Source organism: Corapipo altera, unplaced genomic scaffold (genome assembly GCF_003945725.1).
Source record: "Corapipo altera isolate COAL_440 unplaced genomic scaffold, ASM394572v1 104, whole genome shotgun sequence".
Classification (NCBI taxonomy): Eukaryota; Metazoa; Chordata; class Aves; order Passeriformes; family Pipridae; genus Corapipo; species Corapipo altera.
Window position 1 is genome coordinate 2,222,684 of NW_020884920.1, and position 25,449 is coordinate 2,248,132.

Consider the following 25,449-nt stretch of genomic DNA (forward strand, 5'->3'; position numbering starts at 1 on the left):
CCTTAAACAAAATCAGTGACAAACCCCTCGGTGCTGCTGCTCCTCTCTCAGGACGTGCAGGTGGCCTGCAGGCTCTAGGCAGGGGAGCTGCTCCATCACAGCTATGCCAAGCCTCAGAGAGGGATTGTTAGTGCTCACAGCAACCACAGCAGTCCATATCCAGTATCCCAAAATCACACTGGGATGCTAAGATTTGCTCCAGCAGTTCTTTATTGGGCAAAAGCATATGCAGGTACGGGGTGTCCCACCACTTGTACACACATGGCACACACTGTGGGCACCAGGAACTCCCTCGGGCACCGAGTCCCACCCCGAGCACATCCCTGCCCGGGATGGAGAGTCCCACTGCCACCTCGTGGGAAAGGGACGCATCGCCTCTGCTCTGCCAGCGGCACAGCGGGAGCAAACCTCCTCCGTGCAAAATCCCTGGCCCTGCTGGGGAACAGGACCCGCAGAAACCTCAAAATACCTGCCTGGGAGGCAGGAGGGAAGTCCACGCATACCAGAGCTAGAGGCATCGCGAATTAATCTGATCTTTCCATGACTGTCTCCATCGTTGCTCCCCAGGTTGAGTGGGAAGAGAGAGGGTGATACCACACAGGGCAGGTGCCTGGCTGCAGACACTGGACTGAGGGAAGAGTAGAAAGACTCACTGCCAAGAGGCCAGGACCTGCTCCTACACTCCTGGTCTCACCCAGGTGATCCACAGCACCCCTTGAGGGCGCTGGCTGTCCAGGGACAGAGCCTCAGGCATTGAAATATTGGTCCCATGCAGAAGACTCATGGCTGAGACAAACTTGTTAATTCCATTCTGCTCCCAGTTAGCACCAGGTTATTAAAAGAAGAGTTCTGTTCATTTTCTTCAGGATGGGCCACAGACAATGAAAATCCTGCTTCAATGTGCAGTCAGTGAAATAAGGTACCTACAAACCTCCCCCACAGAGGGAACAAAGCAGTGAGCAACCCCTCATGGCTTTGAGAAATCAGCCTACAGCAACTCCCAAGAGGAGGTCTGGAAACAAATCACTATTGCTGAAATTGCTGTGGGTCGAGGACATCCCACTCCACAGATACAGAGGTGGTTCTGCTCTCTGCTCCCCCCCAGGCTGAGGGGGCTGCAGCTCCAGTTTGCACTGGTGTGATAATGGGGAGACCCTCAATCCTTCTTGCCCCACAGCATCTCCCTCTCTGCATCTCTGATGCTGGCCAAAGAGCCACAGCACAGGCAGGGAGGGAGGGACAATGGCCCTTCCACAGACCAGCAAAGCGTCCTGGGTGAAACCCTGGGTGACAGGAGTGGGGCACTGTGGGGTGCCATGCAGGGCCACACTCCTGCATTCAGGACTGTAATGACCCCAAGCGCTGGATGGGCAAACTGAGCTCTGCCCTCCTGAGCTGCCAACAGGGCTGAAGCCAGCTCTGAGCTAGAGGCAAAGAAGGAAAATAGTCTTAAAAGTCCATCTTCTGGGAAAGGTGTCCTTGGGCCCCATACCAGGGTCAAAGGGGATTCACACCATCCCTTTGGTCCTCAAACCTGCAGTCTCCATGTCAGGGAGCAGAGGAGCCTCAGCAAAGTCCTGCACAGCTCCAGGAAAGCAGGACTGAAGGAAGGACCACACCTCTGACGGGCCTCTCTGAGCTGCTGGGCAAAGGAGCATCACTCCTGAGCTTTACTCTTATTTTTCTGCTTCCATATTTTGGACAAGCGGAACTTGTTCTCCTTCCTCTTTGGCTCCTGGCTCTCAAAAGATCCATCTGCAGGAGAGGGAGTAGACACAGAGCAGGTTGATACCCACAGCTCCAGTGCCCCCCAGTGCTGCTCTGTAGGAGTACAAAGGGCCCTTACCCAACTTCTGGATCATGTCTGCCAACATCTGGTCCTCCTCTAGCTCCCTGAAATGGAACAGCACGGTATTAGAAAACTTTGCTGTGTTCATGACAAGGTGTTAGACACCAAAAACCACACAAAGACTGCTGTTATTCCCCCAGTGACTGCTGTTATTCCCCCAACCTCCACGGCATACCCTGAGAAGGGTGCAGGAAAAAACCCCAACAGTTAGAGTCCTGGACATTAGCAAATTGCATCTGCTTCCCTTGAAAGCAAGAGCCTGTGTGGGGATTTCCAGGCCTTCTCCCAGCTGGCCTGTGAATCATCTGAGTTCATGGAGTGGTGAGGCACCACCACACCCGAGGAGATGAATGAAGGTTGAGACACCAGTAGCCCAGGGTGCTATGGAGGTGCTCATTGCAATGGGGACAAGCACACTGCTATCACTTCCTTGGGCCTGGGCATTACTAGAATCCAGGAGCTGGAGTTGGTGCCCTGAGGTCAGGAAATGGAGGCTGCTCTCAGCATCAGGAGGCACAAATCCAGCTACTTGACACAGCAGTCTTCCTTTGAACTTGGGAAGGATCCAGCTCTTGGCTACAGTTGTTCCTTCAGTTGCTGCAGCAGACGAACACATTCCTGGCTTCATGTTCCCAGAGTCTTCCTGCAGCTCCCATACTGCTTCCAGCCTACTCATCTTCAGCCTCTCCCTCTCTTCCCCCACCTTCTACATTTTCATGGCCCTTGTTCTAACAGCAGCTTTAGCTTGAGAGAACACTGAACAGGGCTGCAGTCCTGATCTCTTTCCAACAGCTGCCAAAGACAGCAGCATTTAGGGCAAGATGGTTGGTGACAGGTGACCACCCACCTCTCATGGAGCAGAAGTCTGGACTACAGCCATTCATCCATCCCTACAGTCTGGGCAGCAGCAGAAATATAATGAAAATCATTCCTAGTGTTGGCTCATTTCCCACCATCCAAGGGCCCTCACCTGAGTCTGTCCTCATCCAGGCACTCCACAATATTATTCCGATCATTGACCGTGTTTAGGTACGACTCCAGAAGCTCCTTCTCTCGCTCCTTCTCCCTGGTTGTCTTCAGTTCTTCTGCAAAAGACAAGGAAAGCCCATCTCACAGCTACAGGCAGCACCTCCCCACTGTGCCTCCCCACTGCTCCAGCAAGTCTAATTTTATTATCCTCACACTCAGAGGTGCATCCTACATTCCCTTGGAAAGCAGAGGTGGGTTGGATGTTACAGGGAGTCTGCACCTGACAGCTCGACAGCACAGTCAGGGGACACCCCACAATGCAAGTGCAATCCCAGGCAGTGCCATTCAGATCTGAAGAACATCCCAGGACTGTGGGATGTGGAGGGATCCACACAGCCTGGGGCCAGCAAGACTCCCACCTGGCTTGCTCATGAGGCGTCGCAGTTCCATCTCAATATTCCACTGCTGCTCTTCCAGCTCCTGCTGCTTCATCCTGGAAGGAATGACAGAAGTAATGAGCTCCTGCCTCACCATGCCCCAGGGCTGGACCCTTCTCATACCATGCTAAAGTCCCAACTTGTATTGCCCACAACCTGGACAGGGGCTGGTGGGTCAGAGGAAATCTTCCTCCATCACATTTGTGAAGTTTCCCTCCACACAAGCTCTTCACAGACCCTGGGTGCTCAAAGGCCCATCAGCTAATACTGCCAGCAGTTCTCCCAGGGGCATCCTCAACCCTCCTCATCCCACCAATTGGCACAGCATTTTTTTGGGCTGCCACACTCCCTCCTGTTCACTGCTCACAGGTGAAGTGCACAAGCAGACAGGTGAATTTCTAGTTGTACTCACTTGTACATCAGTTCTGATTCCTGTCTGAGCAACAGCTGTTTCTCATGGATCAGTTTGAACCAATCCACCATAAGGGCATCCTCGGATTCATCTGCAAAGGAGACAAAGGGCAAGATTCCAGAAGCTGCAGTTCAGCTCCCCTGGCTCAAACATACAATCCCTTGAGGGAGAGCCTTGGATGAGTTATATGAGCCACAGGCAACCTCAAGTGACAACAGGTAAACTCCTAGGTACAAGGGATGCAGGTCACTCCCTGGGAATTCAAGGAAGCTGCTCACAGATACTCTGCTACAGGACACCCAGCTCATCTTCCACATGGCTGCCTCAACTCTGCCCTTCTGCATGAACCCACTAAGCCCTGTGAAACCAGAGCCAGCCACGACAGCCAGCCTGGCTTGGGATCCAAAAGCCAGATCAGTAGTGGCCTTCCACTCCCAAAACTCTCTGGTCCTCAACCAAATTAACATAAGACCTTGCTCAAAGCTCAGGTTATGAAACAGTCAGAGAAGGTTTAAAATTCCCAGGGCTTTATCTTTCTACACTAGGTACCTCTGGCAATCTGTTGTCTCACATGTAGCTTGAGCTCTTAAAAATGGAGCCAAGAGTGCCCATGGTAGGACATGAGCCTCACACCTCCCCACCATGATAGAGCTGGCTCATGGTCTCCTTTACCTCCCTCACAGGCACGCAGCTGCTTCTCCAGATCCACTCCTTTCAACTCCAGCTCATCCAGCTGCTTCTCAATGTCACACACCTTCTCCTGGATTTTATCCTCAGGCATGTAGTCTGGGTGCAGCTAGGAGAGTAAATGTAGGACTGAATACAGCTCAGTGCCCTCAGAACCCCCTCTGAGGTCACAGCCCCAACAGAGATGGGAAGAGGCATAAGGAGCCCAAGTGCAGAGCCACATCCTGCAAGAGCCAAGCCAGCAGAGATGCAGAGCTGGCTGCTCACAAGAGAGTGGTGGCCACTGCAACACTACAGCACTGCAATACGTTTGCTGTGAGTGATAACTCTACCCACACCTGTCAGTCCACAGAATTCTCCCTCCTTTGTTCGGGGACACAACGTCTGCCATAATTTTGTTTGGCTCTGTCTCATTCCAGCTTCTACTGTCTCCCTGCATAGGAGATAACCAGCAGCCTCTCCATCTTGTTTCTGCCCCAGAGCCTTTCACCCTTTCCCTGGGAGTCCAAATAAATCTTCCCAGTAAGACAAACTTAGATATATCTGGGCAAGCACTCCAGAAGGATACCAAACAACCCCAGCCTGCTCCCCTCGCACCTGGTTTACAGCCATACCTTGGTTGGGGACACCACTTGAGGCTCATATTTGCTTTTTGGAGCAGGGAATTTAACTAGAAGGGAGAAAAAAAAAATCAAACAAAGAACATCAAAACAACCTTTAAATAATTTTATGGTGTGGGGCAGTGCCTACACCAGCAGAGCACAACAAGTCCCAGCCATCCAGCAGAGGTCACAGGTGACACACATGCATCTGCACGCCTGACCAAGGTGAGAGGTGTGTTCTCACAGCCTGATTTACTCCTTGTGGCTTGTCACTCAGATATCCCCTACTCACAGGGTGCTGCTTTCAACCCCAGGGTATAGGCAGTCACCTAATTCAGGTGTGACTTTGGAACTTCCACCCAAGAATATGGACTTTCACATTCATTCACTACCTTGTTACAACCCAAAGATATTTCTTGTGGCAAAACCCACCCCTTATTAAGCTTCCAGAGGATAGCACAGAAAAGCTGGGTTACTGCCACAGGAAACACCAGGATATACTTTAAAATGTCCCTCTAGTGCTCTTTCACAAGGAAGTATCAGTAAATACTGATGAAACAAAGATGGTCTAGGGTACCTCAGCATAGGTCTCAGGAAACTAAGGTTCAATTCCTCCCACAAAACACTTCCTAGGTGAGAAGTCCCTTAGGCCCCACTACACAGCATTATTTAGGCCCTGGACACCTATTAAAATCAATCCTTAAGCAATATGTATTTGTTCCACTGTGCCTCAGCTTCCTCTGCCCAACTGTGCTGCAAGGATAACTACAGAAGAGTGTGAGGTATTTGGATACCCAAGGGGCTGGGCTGGATAATTACCACAGAGAGAGAACAGAGGCGTACGTGGATGATGTGATAACGAAGGAAAACTCTAATTTTCAAAAGAACACAGCTGTAAGAAAGGCAGCAGCAGTGCAGGCTCTGCACACACAAGGAGAAAGACAGGACAGACAGACTAGGGGAGCCTCATGAGAGTCTCTGGCAACTGAGGAAGAGCTCAAGGACAGCTCTCCAATTGCTCAACCCTTGCTCTATTGCACTTTCTTAGGAAGAATGCAAAAGGAGAAGATGCTGGACATGGCTGTGTTGTCCCTGAACTGTTGGCCTCTGTCAGAGATCTCTTCCCTCTGGATGCTGCTGTTTTGCTGCCCCATAAACTACCTGTGACTCACACTTCTCTTAAAGATTCCTCCAAGAGGGACCTGGCCTGCCACGAGCTGTTTGCCTGAGCAACAATTTCCTCTCCCAGCTCAGCCCTGCATCTCCAGGCTCCTTCCAAGTGACCTCTGCAGCACCTCCAACCAAGGCAGAAAGCTGCACCAGTGATCATGAGAAGACCAAGGTCATTGGAGGGGAAGAACCAGTAAAATGACACTCTCTGACCATCTCAGGGTCTGATATCCCCTGATATCCTCAAGTTCTGGCTCGACAGACACAGGATGAGTTGGCTGCTTGCCAGCAAACTGGAAGTAGGACAGTTGGCAAGAAAACCGTGGGGCCTCCTTTCTCAACAGAAAACACCACCTACAACAAAGGAAATGAATTATCTGCAGAAATGCTCATCATCCACAGCCCCACACAACCACCAGGACTAAGGGCAGGAACAGCAGCTCTCTGAGTGCTGAGGTAAAACACCTACACAGAGGAGCAACAGTCTGCCCTTAATCCAGTGTGCTCAGTGACAGCAGCAGCAGACCAGCCTTTCAGATGGCAGACTTGGACATGAAAAGGTGGGGGGAGACTGCTGGGAAAGTTTCCCAGAGTGGCACTCCCCAGTGGAAACATTAAGCTTTCCCCAGTGGAAACATTAAGCTTCAGAAAGATTGATATAAACCCTGGCCTCCCTTATCTTAACAGCTCACTTCCTGGGAGAGACTAATGCTGAACTTTGTGGCTGAGCCCAAGGAAAAAAAGAGATGGAAAGTTTTAGGAAAATCATGGCAAAGGAGGCACACTAAAATTTTAAAAAAAGACAACTGGAGTTTGAATGCTTTGTAGCTGTCAGAGGTCCTGGCTAAAGGACAATGCTGGAACCAGCTAACAAACCAAAGCATGAGGCCACCAAGCCATTGGGACCCATCCTGCTTGCTCCAAGACAAACATCAGGGACAGGGCTGAGCCATGGTGTGAGGATCTTCTACTTCAGATAGATAAGACAGAGATAGATTGGGTAAGGAAAGGGGAGGGAAAGAGGCTGAGCAAGCAGGACAGCAGCAAACATGAGGTTAGTTCCAGAAAATTTCATTAGCGTAGTGGTGGGATATGATGGAGCAAGGACAAGTGGGCAATGGAGGAGAGGTGCACAGTGAAGCTGTGGTTGAGCACACAGGGGTAAGGAACTGGATTATGAGTAGGGACAAACTGGTCAGAACTGGTCAGGACATCTTTGAAAGTCTAAGAAACAGCAGTCTTGGCTCCTGCTGCTGTGGGTCCTGCCAGCTGAAGTCTCTGGCTGACAGTTCTCTGCATTCCTTTTATTTCCCAAAGCCACTCAACTGAAGAGGAACAGAGACATCAAGTAGATCTCAGTTCCCCAAATTAGGAGATGGTCCTCTTCATAGCATTGAGTCTAAAGAATGACAGGGCAGTGACCTTGACAAATCCCTATTTTAATTTCTTCCTTTCCCACTGAATTCTCTGGCCTTGCTGCTTCCTGCTTTTAGGCCAAGCTGGCTAATAAGAATTAATTGCACAGATTTTCCCCTCATGACAACAGCCACAGGATTAGCCACAGAAAACTCAGGGACACATCTCCCACAGAGACCAGTCAGGCTGTTCCTTGACAGTGCAGAGGAGAGAGGGCTGTTCAGTAGGCAGAAGAGATCTTACTTGTAATGGTGCTTGTCTTCAACTGGTTGCCATGTTCCTCCTTCTTGGTAGAGCCCCCAGGATCTTTCCAGTCTCCTTTTGAATTCTGACAGCTCTTGATAAGATCTGAGCTGGGGATCAACAACTTCTTTACGAATCCACCAGAGGAAGCTGGATTAAGAAGCACAGAGAGGTTTTGGGTAAAAAATTTCAACCCCCATCTCATAAAAAATTCCTCTATTGCTCAATACCTCTGGGACTCATCACTAGCCAACTCCATTTCTAGTACTAGTTCTCCTCTCTTCGTGATAATGTAGGGCATAAGCCCAAAGTAAACAGGGAAAAAGCACTGATGACAAGGGCAGAGTAAGAGAAGAGGAGAATAAACAGTTGGGAGAAGAATAGACAGTTGGGAAACATCACCAAGATTTCCCACCATTACATAATCATGCAAGAGAAAGTGAAATCTTGCTGACTGTCTCACAGAATGGCACCCTGTGAAGACTGAGTCCCTCTCCTTGGGGAAAGATGGTTCTCCAAACAAAGGCACCAGGGCCAAAGCAGGTGCAGAGAGCAAAGATCCCTGAAAGCAAGGCACAGTATTCACCAACATGTTCTTCACATGTGCCTTGCAGCACTAGTGCCTGTCCCCTGCCTGATTAGCAAAATGAAGGCAAAGCTTTTATCCTTCATACCAGAGTCCTGCTTTGCTGGTGGGACAACTAATGGACTTGGCTTTGTCTCCTTGTGTGCTGGGCTCCCTGTTCCCGCTTGGGAGTTATCAGTAGGTTTCTTAGAGCCACCTTGGTCTCTGCAAAGAAGAAAGACAAAGGTAGGAAACCATCCCCCTTGCAGAATGGTTCACAGGAAGAGTTCTGGACATCCTGTGCTGGATCTCCATCTGGCATGGTCACACTTTTCTAATCAGAGTCCAGCAATTTGAAATATGCTTTCCCTCCCCAGAAATGAAAGCCTTTGTGTTTTTCATTAATTACTGAAAACAGAAGCACTAAAACACAGTAGCTCTTCCCTCCTATGTGCACACAGACCTGCAGCAACAAATACAGATGCAGGCATGGACATCCCCATTCACTTGTCATGGAGACCCTTCATCTCCAAGACACTCACTTGTTGGCTACAGGCTTCAGCCGAGATCTCCAGTCTGCTGGGCTCTCAGACTTGTCTTCACCAACATTTGTGCTTCCTGAAGAAAGGAACACAGCAACATAATATCAGATCCAATAAAAAGAAACAAGCTGGATTTGAGTCTCAGGAGAATCTTAGGAGATACACCATGCACTGGGGCAGATATTATGATGTTGCTGCAGCAAACCAGCACCAGCTCAACAAGTTTAACATGGACGGATTCAGATACAGTATGTAGTAAATCATCTTGGTGGCACTTTGTTCCTTTCAGTTCAAATGCCTTAAAATCTGTGCATCCACAGAAATACAGACACAGAGTAAATGAACAGGCATGTTCAACAGCAATACAACACAAACAGCTCAGATCTCAGAGACCAAAGGCTGGGGCAGTGTGACAGACAAAAAAACCCCATAGAGGCACAGCAAACTGCAGAGAGATAGTGCTTCTGGCCCAAAAAAAGACAGCCACCTGGAGGTGCTTGAGACACTGGGAATCCCCAGAATATCATCCCTTGGCCCACTGCTCAGTCACCACGGTGGAAGCTTGGTTCAAAACAGACAAAGAGGCTGAGTGAGCCCCAACTGCAATCAAAACATTATCACAAAGTTCTGGTAAGGTCTCCCATCTGGGAAAGTCTACCTAAACCTCTGAAAGCCACCAGGATCCCAATGTTTGATGACAGCAAGTACAACTTCAAATACCTGGAGGTCCTCAGAGCAGTAAAACTCACCAGTACTAGAAGGAGAAATTCCACAGGGACAAATGGAGGTGTGTTGAGCCCCACAACTCTTGAGCCCCACAACCCTTATGTGATGGTACAGACAGACACATTTGCTGTGCTGGTCCAAGAGGAAGGCATAAAGTTGGCATGTTATGTCCAGGCAGAGCTGTGTGTAAATCATCCTCACCTTTGTTGCTTTTTGACTCTGGCTTGTGCAGAGAGTCAACAGGTTTGCTGGGAGCCTGGTTCTTGGGCAGAGGGTCTGTAATCTTGTCCTGCTTTGGTGCTGTGTACCCTGTTTTGCCAGACTGTGCTTTTGGAGCTGGACTCTGAGAACTGGCGGGAGAAAACTTGCCACTGCAAAAAAGAACAGCCTAGAGAGTCTTTTTTGAAGGGATAGAGCTTTTTAGGTCTTTCCAAAGATTTGTATGTGTCCCTCTACATGTCTTTAAATCTGAACCACAACAGCAGTCAGGACAAAGGGAAGAAAGATGCAAGGACTTCTCCAAATTATCCGAAGGAACATCTTAGCAGTAAAAAGAGAAAGATAAACAGTGCTTACCTGCTGGATGCTGAGGAGCCAGTGGAACTGAGTCCTCCTGGCCTGCTTGGAGAAGTGTTTGATCCAGCCAGAGCCTGCATAATATTGTTACGTGCCTGATCCTTCCCAGCATTCACTCGACTGACCTCAGCAGTGGTTTTGGCAGGGGCAGTTTTGTCAGGGCCATGAGGAGACTGGGCTTGTTTTTGAGTGTCAGAACTTTTATTGCTGGAGGACTCCAATGACCGAAAAAAATTTTCCCGGGCTTGCTGTGTTTTTGTTGTAGAGGTTGTCCAAGGAGGCCCTGCTGGGGTACCTCCACGGGGATCTGTTTTGTTCCCCAACGAGGTACCTTTGCAGTCATCTGATTTATTTACAGCTGAAGAGGACCATGGAGTATTTACACTTCTGAAGCCAGAACTTCCAGAAGATGAAACAGATGGCTTGGTTGAATTAGTGAGGCCTTCCTGGCTGGGTTTCTTCAACACCTGCTCTGGTTTCTTGGGTTCTGCTGCTTTCTGGAACGCCCTGGCAGCAGTAGGGGCTGGGGTACTCTCAGGTTTCTTCCCAGTGCTGTGGAGACCAGAGATCTGGACATTGTCTGGCTGCTGGTGGCTGGTACAGATGAACGTACCAGGCTCAGGCCCAGCTTTGTAGCTTCCAGGAAGAAGCAAGTTCCAACACTGCCTGCACCTGTGGATACAAAAGTATCAGAAAACATCCTCCAGAGTGCTGGGAGGCCACTGACACACAGCTAAAAGTGCAGGCACAACCCCCCATCAGCACACGGAGAAAAGGTACCACACCGGCAAGGAGAAGACCCTGTGTGCACATTCCTCAGGCACCAGAACAGGAGCTGTTCATAGCACAGCCTCAAGTAGGAAAGGTGTGGGTGAAAACAGACCTGTGCAGAGAGTTTCCCTTATGCACAGGTCAAGAGCAAGCCCAGGTTGCCTCCACTTCGTAAAAAATGTCCCACACCACTCTCTCCAGTCCCAAAAGATCCAGGCTGCCCCTCTGCGACCCACAGGGCTGTGCCCCAGCTTTGATGAGCTGCTGTACCTGAAGCAGTTCCTGTGATAGAGCTTCCCATCGACCAAGTAGCGCTGCACCAGGTGCACATGTTTCCCACAGACCCCACAGCTGCTGCTGGGGACATTCCCGCTCTCTGCCAGGACCCTTTTCTGTGGGGAGAGGCAGTGGGTGAGCAGGCAGCACCATGGCCCCACATACAGCTACAAATCTCCCTGGCAGACAAGCGTTTGGCATGCACAGAGGGCAGAGAAGTGATGTCCACGAAATCCCTGCTCCCTACAGCCAGTGGAATGGCCCTCAGAAGGACAGAGTATGGGGAATATGTTCCCACAAAGCCAGAGGACCAGGGTGTCCTGTCTGCCTGTAGGAAAATGAAGTGCAAAGGTCTCTGATCTAAATTAGCTAAGAAAAGGCTTCCCTTCTTCTGCCCTGTTTTCATCCCTACTCTGCTTTGAAACTGTTTCCAAGAATTGAATCAATGTTTTCTAGCAAAAATACCACATCCATTAAAAATCTCCAGCCCCAATATCTAGGAACAGCATATCCATGTCCTAAGACAACCATGTCCTGTTCACCACTAGATGAACCCCAGGTGGCTGATAGTTTTCCAGTGACTCCCACCTCAACCTGTGCAGTAACCAGACCTCTGGATTAAATCCCTCATAGTGAGCAGAAAATTTAGACTAAGTCCTTACCACTAGGAGCCTTGAACTAGCCTAATACTCTATATCTCACTGAACAGATTTAAGCTATAAACAACACCCAAAACCACATTTCTTACTGTGGTAACTGGAGAGGTTTCCTTTGGCTTAGCTCTGGCTGGTGGGTGGGCAGGAGGCATTTTTGGTGGCACTGGTTTAGGAGGCTCTGGAACAGTTTTCTTCCCAGGATGCTGCTCCGGAGGTTCAGAGGAAGGACGCTTAATTCCAGCCATGCCTCCAACTGGAAGAATAGGAGAAGGGAAGATTTTAAGGGAACATAAGGAGAACTCGTGGGTTTAGGAGTAATTCTATAAAGAGTGCCATAGTGGTGCTGACTTGCCACAGGCAGCCTGAAAACACTCAATTCTCTTTGCAGATGAAATAAAACCCCTCAAAATTCACTACAGGTGGAGAAAAGAGAATCTCCAACACACTTCAGTCAAGCAAGGAATGATGCCCTGTGCCCTCAGAAGTGCAGGGAGACTTCCCTGGGAAATGAGGCTTCATGCCAAGTTTTTACAGACAGGACGCCCCCCCCCAACTGTCTCACAGGGATGTTATTTTTGCACCAATTCCTATTCTGAATGAGATGTCTCTGTGCTCCTTGTGGGATATTTGAGCCACAGCTTCACTTCAAGAGCGACCAATTGAGTGGGCACCCATCTGAAAAGAGATTATACCCTTCTCAGTAAACACAGAGAGAGTCTGGGCAGGAAGCAGAGAGGGAGCCCAGTTCCCAGCAGTCTCCCCTCAAGAAAGCCAGCTATCCAAATAAACACCCAGGGCTCCCACCACAGTGACCAGAGGGGGCTGGTGACAGCTGACCCAGTAAACAGTTCAGGCTTGGGCTGCCCCCTCACTTCCCACTTGTGCCATTTATTGAATTCCCAAAGCCCAGCACAACGATGGGTGGCTTCAGCTCTGTTCTTCCATAAATGCACGACCTCAGTTAAAATCTTGCCTGCTCCCCCTCTCTGTCCTCCTGTGTCCTGCTTATTTCATGGTCCTGCCGGAACCCATTCGAAGGGCACGGCTGTGATTCTGTGACTCTTCTTGGTGTCAGAGGGCACATTCCAGGCTGGGCTCACTTTCAGACACACACATTCACCCCAGCAGCAGGAATGCAACCAAAGTGTTTTGTGGGACACGAGAGAGTATAAAAATGTGCTGTGCTTGATGATGTGGTAGGCAAGATGCTGAGGGGGAGGGAGCAAAGACCCCAACCTGACCCAGATTCTCACCACTTGGCACAAACACGATGGAATCTGTTTGACTTCAATCAGAATGCTTTTCAAACAAGAAATAAAAAATGGAGAGGGAAGAGGGAAGACGTTGTGGAGGGAGACAAAAAGCATACTTAAATGTGTAAAGAGATGGAGAAGGGGGAAGAGTTTAGACAGTAACGTTAACTGAGTGAACTGTCCTTTCTTTCCAAGATGTAGGACATTTTCACTACATATCTCTCCATTTAGATTCACCTTAACAAGTTAAGTAATTCATGTCCCACTTTCTAAAGTTTCCTCTGGAGGAACCTGTGAAATTGGTTTATCATATTATTTCATTTTGGATGAGCTTAAAGCCAAATATAAACCAAGACTACAATAATGCTCCTGCGAGCCCAGATAAACTCTCCAGTACGTGAATATAATGCCTTGGCAGCTCTGTGGCCTGTTTTATGTTTGACAGAATTGCTACCACAATTATGCCAGTTAAGGTGATAATTTTCTTCTTCCTTCCATCATTAATGCTGTGCTGCACAAGCACTACCACTGACATTGTTACATTGGCACAGCCCCACAGACAAGCTCAGCCTTGTCTGACTCCATGTTCTCACCAGCCCTCCAGTGTGGCAAAGACTGGAACAGGGGTGGAGGTGCTTGAGAAAGGAAAGCTGAAGTAGGGACCATGGAGAGGAATCTCCAGTGCTCCTGTCTGGCTGGACCATATGAATTTTTAGGCTGTGTCTTAAATTTTAAGACAGCAGTTTTAAAGACAAGACATGGCCCTGTACCCTTCCAAAAGCACTGGTACAACTGCAGGCTGGTGTACAAAGAGTTCAGATCCCCCACTGAAATAGTTCTGGAACCAAAAAGGCCTCTGTGCAGTCTATTGTGCTTTTGCAAGCCTGTTAGGAGGCAAGGGAAAGCACGAAATGAAGCCCTGATCCTTCCCATCCCTCCAGGGAATATGGTACTTACTAGGAGACCGTCCATGGAAGTAGTTATAATACTGGGAAACATAGGTGAGGATGCTCAGCCTGTCTGGTACCTTCAGAGCAACCATATCCTCTGCATCCAGCAAGGCTGGGATCCCCAGCTCCTCCTCCGCCACTCGAAATGCCTGGAGAAGGAAGGGGGAAAAAAAAAAAGGGTCTTGTCCAGCCCAGACAGCAGAGCTGCTTCTCATCAGAAGTAAGAAAGTGCACTGCAAACAGCCCCACTCAAATAATAACTGTACAGGGGAACAGCTGCACCAGTTTAACTCCTACATCGTACTCCCGTAACCAGAACCAACGGAGTCGTGGCTTCCAGCCACTGCCTTGAGAAATCCAGGCAGGGAGCCAAAAATCTGGCCTGGCAAGCTGGCCATAGCTCACTGCACAGGAACTCACCTGGGCTTCCCCTGCTCTTCCTCCAGCCTGCCTCTGTCTGGAAGTGCACAGCTGCAGAGAGCCAGGCCTGGCAGAAGGGAATGTGTCAGTCCAGGCTGGCAGACTCGTTTCCAGGCTTCCAGCCCAACCTGGAGCTCTCCCCAATTAACGGTGGGCTGGTAGGTGCTTGCAGGCAGCTTTCATATCCAAGTGCTGTGCAAATGTTAAAGCTTCCTCTCTACTACTGTCTGCTCTCACCCATCTGAAAATGGGAAATCTTAGGCTGCAGGAGAGACCCCTCTCTCCCAGACCAGAAAGGGGGAAGAGAGGCATAATGCAGGAGAATTCCTGATACCTAGCTCCCTTCCAGCTTAACTATTTCCATGCTGCCTAACATGTATTCAGGGCAAATATTCCTCTTTGAGGTGCTCTCTGCTTTGAAACTGCAGGATCAAAGTCAGGTAAAGGAGGCAAAAGCCATTTTCTTTTGCCTCTGAACAAGAGACTTTATTAGAGGACCAAAAAGAAATTGGAACACCCATGAAGGAACTTTGCCCTCACTCAACTCAGTGTAACGTTTTTACTAAGGACTTTCTCCAGACTTGTTCCTTCCCAGCTTATAGGAAAAAATCCTTTCCCTCCCTCTTTGGAGCACGCCCTTTGAAATGCCAACACAGCAAAGCAAAACAGCACTTCCAGGACCAGAGGCACAAAGAAGGCTACTGTTGAAGCCCACAGTGAAAGGGTTAACAGAAGACTTGAATTTATTAAAACCCTCTGAATCTGACCTCTGGCATGGACACACACAGTGTTGGTGTACAAGCCAACCACTCCTGCTTAGAAGAAACAAACAGCCACTATTTTTCAGCAAGATAATTACCATTTTTTTCCATTGGGTATCCTAGTAAAAATGTAACAGAGCTGACATTAAAAACGCTTTCAGCCAGTTACCTCCGTCTGTGTCATCCCAGCTGCCAGCCCAGTCTGGCACTTGCCTGTCTTGTAAACTGATATTTAATATATTCTTTGGAGTGTTCCCCATTCACTGGCTGCACAACTGGTCTGACCGGTGGAGTTTTCTTGCTGGACATTCCTGGTGTGCAGAAAAGTGGGAACATAGGTCATGCCACCTCCTGCCACACTGTGCCACAGGTCAGACCAATGCAACAGGCACAGAACAAGGCAAGGGCTGCCTGGACCACAAAGAGGAGTGTGTTCTATGCACACAACAGGTTTGGCCAGAACCAGGTGAGCAATGCAGAGAGCAGCACTAGGATGTGGTGTCCCATGTGCCTACAGCATCCTCATATTCCTGGGAACTGCTCTTGGCTGGAAATCCAATAGAATCACCACCTAACAGGGTCCAGCTGCCCTTCTCCTCTACCTACCTGCCCAGGTAGAAGAGCAAAAAGAAAGAAGCAACACATCATTTCTGCATTATGCTTTTCATCAGTGCAGCTCCAAGTGCTTTCCAAGGGAGGGAAGTGCCACTGCTGCCTCATCTATGCAAAGTGGGAAAGTGATACACTCGAGGCCACTTGAGCCAGCCTGGCACAGCCTCCTTCTGACACAGGCTCTATCTGCTGCACCACACCACCATCCACCAGCACTGAAAGAGCTGGATCCAAAGCCTCTAGAAACCTTTCTCTTCTTTATGTATTTTTGAAATCTTTAACAAAAATTGCCACCAACTGAAATTTTTCTAGGGCTCGGGATTGTTTTTTTGGCACTTGAGAAGTGACACATTCTTCCTTGGCAGAAGACCTTATATGGTAAATCGCAGCTCAAACAAGCCTTTTACATTTGCATAATACAGCCCCTGAAAAGAAGTTTTTGAATGGTGAGGCATCAAGGAGAGTCTGAACAACAGCAGAGAAATGGTGCTGGGAGAAATCAGACCCACTCGTATCCCAAGGGCAGTCAGAGCAAGAAAGTGTAGGAGCTAGGATGGAGAGTAGTCTGATGGGGGAGGCCAGCCCAGGAGACAACAGGGAGATGGAGGGTCAATCCCAATGACAGCAGAACCAAAGCAGCAGGATACCAACAGTTAAAATTCAACTTAGTCAAGTCATCTTACAGCAGGTGGAAAAAAAAAGAGAGAGTAAAATAAAGGACATAAAAGGAACTAAGAAAGGGGGGGGGGGACGACACACAGACTGTGACAAAGGAGGGGAGCAAGTCTTTATGAGAGGCACAAAGAAGCTTTTCATTAATAAAAGCAGTGGAGGCAGCTCGTACAGCTCATTTCCCAGAGACAGGCAGAGCCAAGACCATCAGCCCAGCCAGGGAAAGAGCAACACTCAGGGCTCCAGAGAACCCCAGTCAGGATGCCCATCCATGGCAAAGGGGCCTTGATGTCTTCCCAGTTCCAAACCTCCAGGGCAAAACACATGGTCTGAATCTCACCTCGAGGAGAAGAACAGGCAGGGCTGAACCCCAAACTAACTGCTCACACACTGCAGCACCAGCTCGGGAGAGGGGCTCCATCCCAGGCACTGTGGGTGAGGCCAGGGATGAAGGGGAGCAGAAGCAAAGGAGCCAGGGAGGGACAAGTTTAGCTCTCCCAGCAGCAAGAACCACTTCACCTCAGCTCACTGTGTCAGAGGATGTCAATCCTCCAGCCCAGACAACAGTAAGCTGCCATGGTTCATTCACATCCCAAGCTCCTGCCAAGCAGCCATGAAGCTGCATGGAGTGATGCCAAGGGAAGAGAAGTATTATAATCCACCGCCTCTCTTTTTGTGATGGAGAAAGGGAGGGGAAAATCCTTCCTTGGGTTACTAAGCCCATGCTTGAATCCAGCGCAGGAGGGGTTGGCCTGTGTAACTTCTACTTTCTTCATGGAAAGAACATGAGAAACTTCAGTGCCATGCTGCAGTGAAGTGTCCAGGCAGGATCAGGTTTTAGGATGTCTCCACCTTGACTCCCTGTACTAGGAAGGAACCAAAGTGGGGGGATACTCCCTGTGCTTCCTCTCTCATACCAGCAACCTCCCAGCTCCTGCTCTATCCCTCAGGAGCATCACACACTCAACATGTCTATGTTTTGACCTCTAGCATCTCTGTCTGAGTTCCTGCTGCCACTGGAAACAGGCCAGCAAAGAAGTGTGAACAGTCTGACGGTGATTTCAAGCAGCCAACCAGTCTGGACATTGCTGTTCAAATGAGAAGGTTAGGAGGTGCAGAATAAGGCAAAGGGTTTGAGTACAGCACACTTGGCACACAGTGTCTGCAGGGTTTCTGTTGCTAAATCACACAAGCAAGGTGTCAGGTTACAGACTAAACCAAAAGCAAAACATTAGAAGTTACTTACCAACTTGTTGTTCTCATACACATTTTCTTTACTGAGGGAGTCGAAATTTCTGAAATACAGAAAGAAGAGAAAAATCTCAGGCTGATGTTGCAGAGCAAACTGGTTCACTTCCAGCTTCTCAAAGCTCTTGGAGCCTCACTGGGACAGAGCAGCCCCATACCCTCAGACAGCTCCAGAGAGAGCAGCGTGGCAGATCCCACCCTAGACAGTCACAGACCTGCTGTACCTCCCAGGGCAGAGATGTGCAGCAGGCACAGCCATCTGCCCACAGGCAGCACAAGACAACTTGGCACATCTACCCTTGCAGGGCTGACTCCCACAGCTGCCATCGGACAGGACATGCTGATGCCAAAACATCCCAGTCAGATTGAGGGGTTCTGCTGAGATAGCCAGGAGCAACCTCTAACTTACGGGGTGGTTTCTGTTCCCCAGAAAAGCCTTGCTTCTCTCCCATCTCACAAAGATACACCAATGCCTGCCAGCCAGGTTTTAACACTCTCTCCCTGAAAGTATTTTCCAGTCATATCTATGTTCTTCTCCTGTCTTGAAAGCTGTCTCCACACAGAGAGACCTCAGCTCCAAGGAGGTCTCTCATGGATCCCTCATATGCTGCACGAATCACATGCTTCTCCAACACACCCATATCCTCTGATCTCAGAAGATCCTGGGCCCAGCAGCACCCAAGTTCTGGTTTCAAATCCTCTCTTCTCCTCTGCAAGAGCTCCACAAAACCAGCACCAGGAATCTGCCTGGGAACTACCTCTGCCCACAACACCACCCTGCAGCTGATAACACCAAAGTTGCCAACTCTGCTTACTCTGCTTTCCCTGGGGCTGTACTTTTGATCTGTAATCATAACCAATAACTAAGAAGGAAGCAAGAATTTGTTCACAAGTTACATGCTAAAGCCAACAATTCCTTTCCGCTGTCCCCAGATATCATCTCCCTCTTCCCCTCTCCCCAGGTTTGCTCTCCCCACCTCTGGTCCAGCCCAGATGCCATTCTCTCTGCACTATGCTGCAAACTCAGAGCCTGGGACCTGGCAGGACAGGGATGAAAGCACAGAGAAGAATGAGTTTGTGCTACTGAAAGCAGGGCCACAGTATGCTTCCCTCACCCATAGCAGAGTGTGTCCCTGGCTTAGGAAACAGCCACAATCAGCCTTGTTTTAAACTGACAGCCACTTGCTAAATTGTAAATACAAAACTGGCTGCTGGCTGGCAGCCCTGCTCTCCAACACTGCTCCCTCCTGCCCAGGCAAGCGGGTGGGGTCAATTCCCTGCCGATAACCCCGTTTCACTTTACAATCCTTGTGTCTGCCGGCACGGAGCTAAGCGAGAGGGCTGATATCCGAGAGGAAACTCTCCTCACTGATAAACAGAAAAGGCTACAGCACCAACTTTGCATGTTCTGCACTTCTGCACTTTCTACCCGGTGTGGACCTACCCTGTGAGCCAGTCCCTCACCTGCGAGAGGAGCCAGGGTACCAGTGTGACAGCCGGGGCAAAGCCGGCTCACAGCGACCTATTCATGAGACAAACATATGATCTGTACCGCAGCAGGGGAACTTTTTCCACCACTTGCAACAGCAAGGAGCAAGCCAGGTCCTTCATCTGCTTAGTACAGAAAGTGGAGCATTACATCATGAATAAGAGAGGCACCTTCAGCAGGTTTGCTCATCATGCCACAGCTTACGCCTCCTCCCCACTTCCCACATCCGGTACTGCTACGTGGGATAAGGAGGGAAAGAATGACAGATAAGACCCAAAGGTCTAACTCCCCCAAGGAGCACGTAAAGAAAAGGCACATCCCACTCTAAATCACAGACTCTTTCCTGTGCAAAATCAAAGGGAATTGAGGAGGTTTTTCTTCAAGCAGTGCTCCTGCCCAGAGATTTCCCTTCCCTGAGACAATGGATTAAAAAGAGCAACAAAAATAATCAAAAGCCAAAAAAGTTTCAGTGAAACAATAGATATGATCATCCTGGTTGAGTCTGGCGAGAAAAATGTCTTCTTCTAAGAACCAGCTGAAGGAAGTGATTGCAGTGCTCTGCCTCACTCCCAGTTCTGTTCCCAAATAGTCTCTGTAGCAGGAAAATGAATGAAAACACCTGCAAGAGCAAAGAGGAGCTCCTGCTTCCTTGGTCATGCTGACACTTAAAATATAACACGCTGGAATTACTATTTACTGTCAGTTAATGTCCTTCAGCCATGCTGAATGCTGTTTGCTGTGATGGTGTGTGCACTGCCTGGCATGGAGCAGAGACCTAAAAACCCCAATCTTTTCAATGTGAATGTCTCAAATCCCCTTCTATTCCTCGAAAGAGACTGCAAACAGTCAGGTTATTTGGTCATTTCAAGAGTCTCCTGATGTCTCAGCATCACTCCTTCCCTGGATATTCAGGTGAACTGCTTACATATAATGTTTCTTTTGGAAATTGATCTTGCTGGTGCATCTCCTATCTTGGAGTATCAAAGCTCTCTGGACCAATGTAATCCTAAGACAGCAAAGCTAATACAAACAGAGAAGTAGGAGTTCTCCACTGAGAAAACACAGGCAACTGAATTAACTGGAAGAGGTGAAAAATATAAACATGACCCAAGATAAGGCCTCCAGTGCTGGAAACAAATCAGAGTGGATTTCACTAGCATAGGAATAAAGGCGAAGTTTTTAGCTCCCAAAAAAAATCCTTTCCTTTGCAAAAGAGTGGCTGTGTATTTCTCAGGTCCACAAATCTCCGTGACCACCCACTACTCCAGCTGCAAACATGCCACAGTCCTCTGCAAGCACATGTGCTTCCATAGGAGGAATCTCTGCTGCTGCTACTGCAAGCACTAACTTGATTGGAAACTTGACCTTGGAGCAGACTGAGAAAAGAAAGTAAAACCCAGAGCCATGATGGCACCAAAAAAGTTTCTGCTTCTTGGCTCTTTTGTGCTGTTTTCTCCGTAGACAATGAGATATGAGCAGTCAAAAGGATCACTGAGAAAGAGCGAGGTGCCCTTTGCCAGCTTACAGTCCTTGGACAGGGGGCTCAAATCCAGTGTGCCCTGCTGGGAAAAGGACCTTCCAGCTGCACTCTTGCACCTTTCTGGAGGTGCAAACACTTGAGGGAAAGGGACAGGCTGGGAATTAATTCCAGGTGGAAGATGGCCCCCTTCCACGCTCCTGCTCATCCTCCTCTCAGGAGCGCTGCTCCACCCTGCTGTGCTCTTGCTGGCAGCTGCAGTGTGCTGCCGGGGTGACTGACAACAGACAAGGCCCCCTGACCCCCAAACCATCCTCCCCACACCTGCACCTGTCACACAATCCACAAACCCATGAAGCCAAGCAGGAGGCTCTGCTTCACCTCAGCCTCTTGCTAAGGACATGGAAACTGCAGGCAACCCATCCTCAGCGGGGTCAGGACCCTCCCTGCCCGCACTGGTGACCTCAGCCTCATCCTGCCCCACTGAGCTGACAGTGACCTGGGGAATGCTGCTGAAGGAAAGGGCATCCACTGCTGCTCAGCTGCCAAGAGGGATTTCACAACCAGCCCATTCACCAGCTTGCAGTCTGTGAAAGAGCAAGATCCCAGATGAAGAGAAGGTTCTTAATCAAAACCTTTCCTTGACATCTGCCATTAATATCTGAGCGAGCGTGCACAGCTACCCTGCCTCTTCTAACTCACTTATCAGGCCAAGGTCACTAAAACTGTGGCTGGAGCTTGCACAACCATCACCACCACACATGGCAGCTGCTATGCTCAGCCTCCCACCATGCTGCCACGAGGCTTCATGTCCCTCTGAACAGAGGAGTCTCAGGACTCCACAATCATCCCAGAAAACGGGCTGGGACCTGCCTGACACAGCGTGTGTGCCTGGCTGGGGCTGGCTATGAAGCACTCCTCAGCTGGGACGAAAAAAAATGAATTTCCATGGTAAATCAGCATGCATCTTCACTCTCCCTGAGCATCCTTGTATAAGTGGGAAGTGAGTGGGAAATGCATTTCTAATTTTACACAGCCTGCCCTGTTCACTGATAACACACAAACCAACATCAGCTAAGTTCTGGAGAAGTTACCGTAGTTTTTTGGTTTTCATCAAGAAAACAGGAAGGGAGGAGAGACCCCCACCAGCCTGTCATCTGAGCCACATATCCCATAAGAGAAGCCTGTGATTATGTCCATGTTTTGCAATTGCTTGAAGTTTTCCTGGTAATTTCTCAGGCTCCTGCAAGGAGAAATCCCCTGCACTCAGCCCAAGAATGTCATTTATATAAACCAAGACAGAAAACACACTGTTGCAAAACTCTGATGCCGTGACTAAATTGTTCCGCAAGCAATTTATACAGCAGAGCTGCTGCAAGCACACCAAGAGCTCCAAACACCAATTACCCTTTCCTAGTTTTATATTCAGTCTGACAGTCTTAATCTTTAACAGGGATCTTTGCTAGAAGCAAGGGCAGGAGCCCAGGATGAGCCCCTGGGAAGCAGGAGTGACAAGCCACATGTGCACCCAGCTGCATTTCTCTGCTGGTGTCTCCTGCACCAAGAACAGTCAGAGAAGCTTTTACAGATACAGTGACAGTCTGCACAAGTATTCTGCTCCAGGATCCAACACATGACACCTGGCAGCCCTGGCCAACAGCCACTTGAAAGTGTAATTTCTTTCCAGCAGGACTTTGCCCAGCAAGGATACACCTGGTGCTTTCCTGTATTACAGCACTGACACTGAGGAGGGAGGTCACAGATAAAAGCTTCTCCTACTTTAACCTCCAGGCAGTCCTTGCCGAGCTGATCCAAGTCAGAAAGAGCTTCTGTAAGGTCCTGAATAAAGTCAGGCAGAGTGTCCATCATAAAAGAAAATGAATGGGAACAGAGAGATGCCACAAGGAACATCTTCCCTCTTCAGCACAGAAGAATTTATTTAAGATATGTCTATCCACAACCCTTGCTGCACAGTTCAAGGATTATAAACAACCCACTAAACTGGGCAATGGGATTGTTCCAGTTCTCAAGTTGCTGAGCCCCTGTGTACAGCCATGCTCCAGATGGGCCAGCAACAGAGTCTGACAGGAAGCAGCCACAGCCCCCCTACGAGCCCCTCCTGGCCACCTCAACCTTTCTGCCCTGGCATTTTGTATTTTTGGGACTGTGAATCGAAGGAAGGAAAGGAAATATCTGGAGTCACATGGACATGACAGCATGTCAGGAAGTCACACACAGCAACACCCTGGTGACTTGCCCAAGCACTAGGGACAACACAGAAAGTGTGCCTGAGGCTCCTGCACTAACCTCCTGCTGCTCAGGCCTGCTCCAGCCTCTTTTCAAGTTTCAGCACAACAGAGGAGAGAAAACAGGAGGAGACCTTCTCTTGGGTTCCACCAGAAGTGAGATACGTGTAAGAGGGATCTCTGCACACAAACCCATGTGGCAGGCTGTCCTGGGAGCATGAGGAAAAAGGCAGAATACATGGGACAGGAGGAAAACTGCAGTAAAGACCACCCAACCTGTTCCTCTACCAGCTGGACACATCTGACCAGGAGAGACCTAATGCTTCAAAAAATACTCCTGGGCACGCTTTCAGCTGCTCCCTTGCCTTTATCTCCCCTCACAATTCCCCCATCTCAAAGCCCAAAGAACCCAGGAGTAAAAACAAAACCAAAAGAAAAACCAATTATGAAGCAGGATCTGTGACCCCCTTTTGTTAACATTTGGGCAGGGACAGTTCAAAACCCTCAGGGCATGGAAAGCACTTTAACTTCCCACAGGCAGAGCTCTAGATGGGAAAAACAAGGATGTGCAGGAATACAGCAGCTGTCGGGCCCTGCCCTTTTACTGCATTTTGTTTAAATAGCCCTCGCCTCCCGACTCCTGAGCGCTGCCGTCGGGCTGAGCAAGGAGAGCCCAGCCAGAGCAAACACAACAGCAAAGAAGGAAACGCTCCCTCAAAGATCAGTGCCTGAACTTGTTTTGCAATGGAAAGGACACATTTAAAACATTTATAACTCAGCCACAGATGGAAGAAAAGGGAAAAAGGGAAAATATAGGTGGGGGGGGAAAAGCGCATGTAGGCAGAGGGAGAGCAGAGCTCTTCTCCTGGAGATTTTGAGCGTGGGTGTGAGCAGATTGCTGCTGGTGGGTGATGTGCGTACAGGGAAGGCAAGAGCCCAGGGCCCGGGGTCCACAGCTCGATGGATGGCGGGATGACCACAGCCTGGTGAGGGGTCCTGGGCAGATGGAGGATGTGGGGCCGCAGCCCGATGGACAGCGGGATGGCCACAGCCCATCTGCAGCCCGATGGATGGTGGGATGGCCACAGCTCAGCAAGGGTTCTGGGACAGATGGAGGATGCCGGGTTTGCAGCCCGACGGACGGCGGGATGGCCGCAGCCCGGCCAGTGTCTCCGGCCACGAGCGGGGGGTCCCAGCCCCGCCGAGCCGGCAGCCCCGGCGCGGACCTCGACGCCCAGCCAGGTACTCACATGAGGTCGGGGCGGTGTCGGTGCAGGATGGCGCAGAAGGCGAGGCCGTCGCGGAACGAGGTGGTCATGTTGGTGATGCTGACATCGCGGTAGCCCTCGCACTGCTGCCGGCACCAGAGCTGCAGGTTCTGGATGGCGGCCATGGCCCCGGTGGGCCCCGCGGGGGTCGGCAGGGCCGGGCAGGGCTGCGGACCCTCCGCCCCAGCCGTGCCCAGCCCGGCCGGAGCTGCCGGCGGGGGGCGGCCGGACCGGCCGGGAGGAGGCGGGGAAAGGGGCGGGCGAGGGGCGGGGGCGGCCCCCGGGGCCTCCTCCCCTTGGGCTGTGCCGGCCGGGAGCGGGGGAGCGGCGGGGAACGCGGGGATGCGGCTGCGGGGCCGCCTCGCCCCACGGACACCGGGGCAGCAGCAGCACCCCCGGGACCGCCCTGTCGCGACACGGGACCCCCCACAGCGCGCTTCAAGGGCTTTTTTTTGTTTGTTTGTTTTGGTTTTTTTTTTGCTCCCTCACAACAACATTCGGGTTCCTCCTTCTCGAAGGGGCAGCCGCAGCGGGGGAGTCGTGAATCGTTTTTAGTCGCTGGGAAGGGTGTTTTCCCCGCCATTTGGAGGAAAAAAGTTAAAAATTGCAATAAATCGCCTAACTTTAACTGTCCTCTGGGTAATCCCGCGCTGGGAAGGCGGATTTATGCCCAGCATCACCACTCTCTCTGTCGGTGTGAAAACAAGTACAAGTGCTGTGCGGGAGCCACCATGAGCCCCTTTCCCACCCTCCTGAGATACCACCGGCCAAAGAACGAGGAGGAGGAGGAGGGAGGACGAAGCAGGGCTGCCCAGAGATCTCATGGTGGTCGGGGAGGGAGGGAGGCCAGCTGGAGCCAGAGGGTCTGTCCATCCTGGGGCAGCACATCAGGCATTGGCAGCTGTCATGGAATCATGGAGTGGTTTAGGTTGGAAAAGACCCACAGCCATGTACCTCTGCACCCCATCCCCACAGAGAAGCTTGGGATGGTGGGTGAGGGAGCGGGAAGGTGGCCCCTGCTGCCGTCCTGCCCTGCTGGGCTCCCTCCAGCCAGCACTGTGGTAGCCAGTTCATTACAGCTGCCCCACAACACACACATCCCATAAAATAACTCACCAGACCTCATGCAGCTGCCAAAACAGCAGAAGAGACAAGG

At 50.2% G+C, this 25,449-nt stretch overlaps 1 protein-coding gene across 1 annotated transcript; it reads right to left on the minus strand.

Moving 5' to 3' along the window:
• Positions 1-200: 200 nt before the first annotated feature.
• On the minus strand, positions 201-24,460 carry MICALL2 (MICAL like 2). The gene is made up of 17 exons (XM_027656663.1): positions 24,276-24,460; positions 17,812-17,860; positions 14,108-14,249; positions 11,990-12,150; positions 11,236-11,357; positions 10,195-10,866; positions 9,820-9,989; positions 8,893-8,968; positions 8,460-8,575; positions 7,786-7,935; positions 4,969-5,024; positions 4,340-4,463; positions 3,668-3,758; positions 3,238-3,311; positions 2,820-2,934; positions 1,847-1,893; positions 201-1,755 (listed from the first exon to the last, which is right to left on the minus strand). Exons 1-17 carry the CDS (start codon positions 24,416-24,418, stop codon positions 1,658-1,660), a joined length of 2,406 nt encoding a protein of 801 aa, XP_027512464.1. The 5' UTR covers positions 24,419-24,460; the 3' UTR covers positions 201-1,657.
• Positions 24,461-25,449: the final 989 nt, after the last annotated feature.

Excerpts from the sequence above, each read along its gene's own strand:
- MICALL2 (XM_027656663.1), bottom strand. The coding sequence starts at position 24,418 with ATGGCCGCCATCCAGAACCTGCAGCTCTGGTGCCGGCAGCAGTGCGAG. Across the intron at positions 17,861-24,275 it reads CGACACCGCCCCGACCTCAT|AAATTTCGACTCCCTCAGTA; the intron begins GTGAGTACCTGG and ends TCTGTATTTCAG. Across the intron at positions 5,025-7,785 it reads GAAGACAAGCACCATTACAA|TTAAATTCCCTGCTCCAAAA; the intron begins GTAAGATCTCTT and ends TCTCCCTTCTAG.